Below are 8,452 nucleotides of genomic sequence, written 5' to 3'. Positions count from 1 at the left end.
TTAAACGAGTGTTACCTTGTGTTGTATTCTAGCACATCAGTGTCTCAATACATACGGTATTAATCTGTTTATGTTCGATAATCGTTTTTTTTTTTTTTTTTTTTTTTTTTTATTACCGACCCGATTTTGTCGTGAGTTAATTTCCGGGTCATGTTCTCTTATCACGTGCGCTTCCGGTTACGTAAAAAAATGCATTTTTCAATATATTATGTCACAAAATCTTGATATTTATTAATTTAAGATAGTTTAAATAATAAGCGAGTTAACAAAAACAATATCCATAAATTGCAAATATTATTTTCTTGAATGTTTGCTAAGTAGACGACGTTTCATCATAATCTCGAGGTATTTTGAAAACCTCTTACATCAATTTATCTTGCAGATAGTCTCATACAGTATCACAACATTTGTTATATCATTTCCCAACATACAATATAACAATCTCAACATCATTTACGTACATGTAAAAAAAGGTAACCGCACTACCAAACCAACAGTGTGACAATACTGGTCGCCTCACAACCAAACACACAGTGTGACTATAATTGCGTTGTCGCTTTAACCAATAAAATGTTTGCCTGTCAACCTCAAGTACGTATATTAAAACAACGAAGATTCTATGATGGTCCAGGTGCCCGTCGTACGTTTTCATAAATAGTTTTATGAATCAAAATAGTGACTAGACGGAAACGTTATTCTCCTGTCACCCCTTGACAACTGAATGATCATACAAATATCACCTATATACGCATGTTATTATGCCTAGGCTGTCACAGGTTCAGAGGGGAACGGCTGAAAAGAGCGTTACAACGTCAAATTGTACGACAATTTGGTGGCAGTTCGAAAACAATAAACGTTTTGTTACATCGTCTGGACCAAACTGGTTTGACGTGAGACCGTCCGAGAAGCTTCTGTTTTCTACAAGTGTCACTTCAATGAATAAATTGATACCAAATTGAACATAATGGCAATACAACAATCAATTTATCTCAGCTGAAGGTAGTGTTTGGGTTTCCTACTCCGCTGAGTACTTTGTACATTGTAACTGTATACTGCTCGCAAAAACCAAATTGTTTTAATTCATTTTCAAAATGGCAGGAAAGGAAACGCATTCGATCCTTTTCTGAGGAGAGACAAGAGGTACACAATTTATAGTAGAACCTCGTTTATCCAGACCGGACACGTACGAAAGTACCTCGGTAATCCAAACACAACACGTGCAGCAGAGCGTCGTTTATCCGAACACAAAATGATAGAGGTATCTTGATAATATGTGTACACCATATATAGCGAAACCTCGATAATCCGTACACAACTTGTACAGCAAATCATCGTTAATCCGAAAAGAGCATGTTCAGCAAAGCCACGTTAATCCGGACAAAACGTACGAGTCCCGGCTATCAGGACAAACCATTACAGCAGAACAACGGTAAACCGCACACATTAAAAACAACATAGCCTCGTTAATTACGACACCACATGTACAGCGAGACCTCTCTAATCTTAACACGATATGTGTTAATCCATACACCACATGTACAGCGAGACCTCTCTAATCTTAACACGATATGTGTTAATCCATACACCACATGTACAGCGAGACCTCTCTAATCTTAACACGATATGTGTTAATCCATACACCACATGTACAGCGAGACCTCTCTAATCTTAACACGATATGTGTTAATCCATACACCACATGTACAGCGAGACCTCTCTAATCTTAACACGATATGTGTTAATCCATACACCACATGTACAGCGAGACCTCTCTAATCTTAACACGATATGTGTTAATCCATACACCACATGTACAGCGAGACCTCTCTAATCTTAACACGATATGTGTTAATCCATACACAACATGTACAGCAGGGCTTCGATAATCCGGACGCTACATGTACAGCGCAGTCTTATTGATCCGGTTACATAATAAACAGCGCAGTCTTATTAATCCGGTTACATAATAAATAAAACTTTGTTCATCCGGACACATGTTAAGCTAAATCTTGTTAATCCAGACACAACATGTGCGGCAAATTTAATAATCCGGGCACAAAATTACAGCAGTATTCCAGTAATCCGCACACGGCTTAAATAGCATTGCGTTTAAACGGACACAATTTTAGCACAGAATACCGTTAATCCGAAACCACAATTTGTATATCATTGTCTTGTTTATCCGGAAAAAACATGTACAGCAGAGCCTCGTTTATCCGGACGCAACATTACAGCAGTGTATCGGTAATGCGGATTCACAATTTACAGAAGAGTTTCGATAATCCGGATACAAAACAATATAATTTACCTTACACGAATTAATCAGCCCTTGCTATGGCAGGAATACCACCCAATACGCTAAATTTAAGATAATAAAAACAACTGGAAACATAAGTCGTGATATTTTATCCACCTTACTAACACTGTTGGGTTCTGGGGTGGACTTTCTAGCCTGACGACGGAAGCGTAGACTGGACAGCCACACCCCAAACCGACTGTCACCAGCCCGGGATACAAAAATTCTTGAAGATGTTGTTGAAGTTCCGTTCTGTCTCCGAAACCGTACTCTTCCAATGGCTGGCTTCCTCTGGAAAACCTGCAAAACAGTGTTCGGCTTCGAGGGATTATCGGTTTGTCGCTATTATTTCATATTGTAATATAAGGGAAATAAAATAAAATCGTACTTAAAGTACATGTAACTTATACCTGTTTTATTATCAGCCAATACAAACCTATCTACGAATATTTGATGACTAAGTTGAGCCAAACTTAGTCATTCTGTTAAATGCAGCTTAAAACTGCACCACCTTGTATCCACGGTCGACGTTTCGTCAGTTGACCAGAAGTTCGCATTTGTTTCTCTTTATTTGTAAACTAACTTGATTGTTTGCGGCTAACACTGATACATGCAATTTTTTGGTTCAAACTTTGCAGTGTTTTGGAGTTTAAAGAATAGGAGGGAGAGGAAACATAAACGACAATCCTGAAAGAAATTCTATCAAATTGAATTATTAGAAATTAAAAAATCTAAAAATCGTTATTGAGACTGGAGTGATCCATGTGTGTTTTCCCGACGAACGAGTTATCTTTCTTTTTGAGAATTATTTCCTAATTCCAATCACATATTTTAATTATCCCGAAAATTATCAACTTGTCATCGATCTCAGCATTTGGATGTTTGTCTTAAGAAGATTCGTGTTATAAAATAAAGGAGATGTAAAACCGTCATGTCGCAACCCTTAGATAACCCAAATCGCTCTAATGGTGTATACTGTATTTAAGTTGATAAATGAACAATAACGCTAGTAACGTAAACCAATTGTTTTACAAAAGGAACGCTCTGAAGTTGAGCGATGGTGCCAACCTTTCAGCACTAAATAAACTCACAGTTACCTTATTAGGCTCCTGCTTCTGTCCGGAATGATCTAGGTCACCGTGACCTCTTTTCGTGAAGTGATGAACGACGGCGAATTGAACAATGGTAGAGAGAACGAAGAGAAAGCACATGGCGACGTAAACATCCAGGGCAGTGGCGTACGATACACGTGGGAGGTCATTTCTGTTCTCCAGAGCCAGAAAGGTCATGGTCAGCACTGTTGTTGTACCTGGTTCACCGAGCAGCAAACAAGAAATCAAAACAAGACAAGCTTTTAAAACCTTTTGGGAATATCGAATTCCAAATTGCACCCCTGGAATATGTCGTAGCAAAACTGAAGGCTCAGCGTTGCAACATCTTGTGAATGAGACGAGAAGACTTGATCCTTCGATGAACATCAACAGAATCTCGCGTAACGGTACAATAGACTGGCTTTGAAGTCGGCTGTCACTCCTTTGTAGTATTTGAAGGACAGTTATCTGCCGAGCGATTGGTCAGGTTTCTTTGCCTGAGACCAATCAAATTGCTTGCCATGTGCTTTCAATTTTGCTATGACATATTCAAGGGGTGCAGAGAGCGTTAGTGAGCATAACCCCTGGCTTATCGAGGATAACCGATATTGTACAAAAGCACGTGAACCGATTTCCAGTTAAGTCTCCGACATTACCCGTTACCATCATATTACATTACTACTGTATAACCCTACCACATTCAGAAGGCATTCCTATAGGCTCTGGAAGACATGAACCATGAGCCGATTGTTGTGTCAGCATTATTCGGACGTTATATTTATTATGTACGAGCTGTACAGATGTCTGTTCTATCCATTTAACGCGCATATACGATAAATATATTATTTGAACGAAATACTGAATAATAGTTAGTATAACTCGATTTTGTATGAGATAAACAAATTCCAAAAAAGGTAAATACAAGTATTGAACTGCGTTTAGTGGCAGTCATACAGTGAATTACCTACCTATGACTGAAAGCAGTTCAATGCTTCCATAAATAACCAATGTAGATTAAATGTGAAAATGAAGCTGAAACCGATCGGAACATTATATCAATGACCGTTACTGATAAAGTACAGCGATATAGGCCTACTACTGCATTTTACTGATATTTCTCTGCGTTATATCATTGTTACTTATATTTCATTTTCTACAGCAAAGTTACTTAACTTTCACAGCGATAAGTTTTAGACAATTTCCACTGACAGTTACATACATTTATATCATAGTATTAAATCAATGACAGTTATTGACATTTCACAGCAAAATACATCTGTACAATTGTATCGTATATAATACAATGTGGTTACTGACATTTCATATATTTCACTGCGATATATCACCGGCAGTTACTGATATTTAAAACGATATATCGCTGATATGTGCAGTTACTGGTTTACATGTGTCTATGTAAAGTTAGAAACGTTACCTAACGCTATACGGTCAGCCGTGGCTTCCCTGTTGATCCAGAAACTGACCCAGGACAAGATGACCAGCAGGATACAGGGCACTACAACGTGGATAAGGAAGTACCCCGAGTGACGTTTCAGGCCGAAGTGGACGGACAACATGGACAGCTCCACTGGAGAAGTAATTGATAGTTCTAGATACAAATCCCCTCGCTTTCACACAATGTGTCACATTTGTACATGCAAAATTGTTAAATTTGACAGCAAAAATATTTCTGCACGAATGTGTTAAAGGTATTGTCATTGCAAACACTTGTATCAGATTTTGTGAAATTCCGTTGAGAAATGATGTCGCTAGATCGATGACAAAGAGTGTAACATTCGGACATACATGTTCGTGCATACGTACATGAAGAAACCTATATCCTCTCGAACTTTCGTTACAAGGGGATACTGACGTTTAACAAATAAGTGTTACCGTTTATAAACAGTTATACAGTAGTGGTTTAAAGGTGATTGTATACAATTCTGGTTCAGTACAATATTGTAAACTGTGTAAACTATGAATAAAACAAATATAACGGATAAGAACAACATACTTCCTTTTCTGAAAGTGGTGGAGTAGGAGGCTGAATGGTTGGTGAGGTCAAACTGCGATAGGGTCATATCCGCCGCCAGCTCGACCGAGGCTGCTGCCCCGTACCGCCACACGTATATCACGTCCTTTGTCGAATAGGCAACTAGAAAGGAAATGATATGTCGTTAGATTTGTAATTCCAAATTTTATTTAGTGCTTTGTTTCAAGTTATGTATTTGATTCATATAATCATTTGTGACAAAAAACAGCCGTTAATCTAATATGAATGATTTTTCGTGTGTTCATGTTAGTATAAACGGAGATATATTTACTTACACACCACATGCGAGGCTGTTATTGAAAAAAGAGGATTTCAAAATCTTCAATGAAGAAACAACCATCCAGATCCAATCTCCGGCTGATTTTTTGAATCAGTTCTATATTTAAAATTTGAGACAATATTACTTTATTGTCATGCTCACTTTTAATATTCTATGGTGTGGTTGTACTTAATGATATACGTTTGCCGATGAAGAGGATTTCTCTGTAATTCATTCGCGGTAAATGTACAATAACTCTTAGGTGTGTTTGTTATACATTGTGAACATTACTCAATTCAAAACTTCTTGGTGTAAAAAACCAACAAAGATTGTATTCAGAAGATAACATGATATACATTTAGGTATAACGGTGATATTCCATCAGTAACGATAGGATAAAAATCCGAGATTCGGACAGAAACAAGATTTGTCCTGCTAACAAACATGCATCATGGTGAGGTTTCGTGTAATTTGGTTTACTATTAAAGGAAAACACAATAACCATATTATAAAACGGAACAGTTCCATTTTCATTATTCATTTGGAACTCCTTTCGTGTTATCAGCAGTAAAATTGTTTTGCGGGAACAGAATTGACAGAAGCTGAACGGAAAATCTACCTCCAGTAAAATACATGTTCCTGGTAGAGTTTACTATGCATACATTTGTTTCGTATTTGTTTTATTTTTACATTAGCGTGTTTAACGATACCCCCGGGAGACGCAAGTCGAGGGGTTAGTGCTAGATAGCTGTGTACCAATAAAACTGGAGATTAAGGAAACAAATCTCTCCAGATATATGGTACCAGCCCTTCTGTACTAGAGCATCACGAACGAACATAAATAAAATAATTAAATACCCAAGCTGACGTCTCGCACTCCTAACTCCCAAGTTATACGATTCTGTCTAATTCGCTAGAGAACTGATACCGATTCAAATATATTTGTTTGCGTCTAGATCTGTCTTTAAACCAGATCAATATTTCGGGAGTATGTCATGACGGTTTGTAATTATGTTTAAGTTATGCCCGCCTGAGATGTCTAAGAGAGGTGTACATATGTTCCCCGTTATTATTGCTAATTACAGCTTCTCTGCATGTAAAGTGACGTGTCTTTTATGGTCGCTTCTATGTTCATAAATGCATTGCAATTGAGTTTTCTTTTAATCTGTATAAGGAAATTTAAACTGATAGAATTACAAGTTCTGGGTATGAGATAAGACTGATTCTGTCGCTTGCCCAACTCCAATTTAACGTGATATCTAACGGATGGCTTTGATGGCTAGGAATGAATGTAGGTGAATTATACGACGCCATACAATGCGTTCTTGATCTAAACAAAATAAAATTTTAGGAAATTTAAAGTTCTTTGAATAGAGACGATTTACTTGAAGCTGTCGGGGGTATACCTAGAGGCCACCACAGTACGCGCTGTCCTTAAGATTCATTTGATAAAGCGTGTTGAAAATAATTTATGTGACACTTAAACAACTAAAATAAAGATAAAACAATACATTAGGAACATTTACATGGATAGGAGGTGGACATTAGGAACACTGACATAGATAGGTGATGGACATTAGGAACACTGACATAGATAGGTGGTGGACATTAGGAACACTTACATGGATAGGTGGTGGACATTAGGAACACTGACATGGATAGGTGGTGGACATTAGGAACATTTACGTGGATAGGTGGTGGACATTAGGAACATTTACATGGATAGGTGGTGGACATTAGGATCACTTACATAGATAGGTGGTGGACATTAGGAACATTTACGTGGATAGGTCGTGGACATAAGGAACATTTACATGTATAGGTGTTGGACATTAGGAACATTTACATGGATAGGTGGTGGACATTAGGATCACTTACATAGATAGGTGGTGGACATTAGGAACATTTACGTGGATAGGTCGTGGACATAAGGAACATTTACATGTATAGGTGTTGGACATTAGGAACATTTACATGGATAGGTGGTGGACATTAGGATCACTTACATAGATAGGTGGTGGACATTAGGAACATTTACATGGATAGGTGGTGGACATTAGGATCACTTACTTCGATAGGTGGTGGACATTAGGAACATTTACGTGGATAGGTCTTGGACATTAGGAACATTTACATGTATAGGTGTTGGACATTAGGAACATTTACATGGATAGGTGGTGGACATAAGGAACACTTACATGGATAGGTGGTGGACATTAGGAACACTTACATAGATAGGTGGTGGACAGTAGGAACACTTACATGGATACATGTAGATGGTGGACATTAGGACAACTTACAGAGTTAGGTGGTAGACATTAGGAACATTTACATGGATAGGTGGTGGACATAAGGAACACTTACATGGATAGGTGGTGGACATTAGGATCACTTACATAGATAGGTGGTGGACAGTAGGAACACTTACATGCATACATGTAGATGGTGGACATTAGGACAACTTACAGAGTTAGGTGGTAGACATTAGGAACATTTACATGGATAGGTGGGGGACATTAGGAACATTTACATGGATAGATGGTGGACATTAGGAACACTTACATGGATAGGTGGTGGACATTAGGATCATTTACATGGATAGATGGTGGACATTAAGAACACTTACATGGATAGGTGTAGGACATTAGGAACACTTACATAGATAGGTGATGGCCATTAGGAACATTTACATAGATAGATGGTGGACATTAGGAACATTTACATGGATAGGTGGTGGACATTAGGAACACTTACAT

At 37.9% G+C, this 8,452-nt stretch overlaps 1 protein-coding gene across 1 annotated transcript in view; it reads right to left on the bottom strand.

Moving 5' to 3' along the window:
• Positions 1 to 263: 263 nt before the first annotated feature.
• The window catches only part of LOC110462694 (gamma-aminobutyric acid receptor alpha-like), an 86,052-nt gene continuing 77,863 nt past the window's right edge, over positions 264 to 8,452 (bottom strand). The window contains exons 6-9 of the mRNA XM_021516792.1: positions 5,399 to 5,539; positions 4,820 to 4,972; positions 3,394 to 3,605; positions 264 to 2,614 (exon numbers count right to left, since the gene is read on the bottom strand). Coding sequence (XP_021372467.1) covers positions 2,333 to 2,614; positions 3,394 to 3,605; positions 4,820 to 4,972; positions 5,399 to 5,539 — 788 coding nt within the window. The 3' untranslated portion in view covers positions 264 to 2,332. The remainder of the gene's footprint in view (positions 2,615 to 3,393; positions 3,606 to 4,819; positions 4,973 to 5,398; positions 5,540 to 8,452) is intronic.

This window comes from Mizuhopecten yessoensis, unplaced genomic scaffold (genome assembly GCF_002113885.1).
Source record: "Mizuhopecten yessoensis strain PY_sf001 unplaced genomic scaffold, ASM211388v2 scaffold10821, whole genome shotgun sequence".
In the NCBI taxonomy this organism is placed as follows: domain Eukaryota; kingdom Metazoa; phylum Mollusca; class Bivalvia; order Pectinida; family Pectinidae; genus Mizuhopecten; species Mizuhopecten yessoensis.
This window is presented reverse-complemented; position numbering and strand designations above follow the sequence as displayed.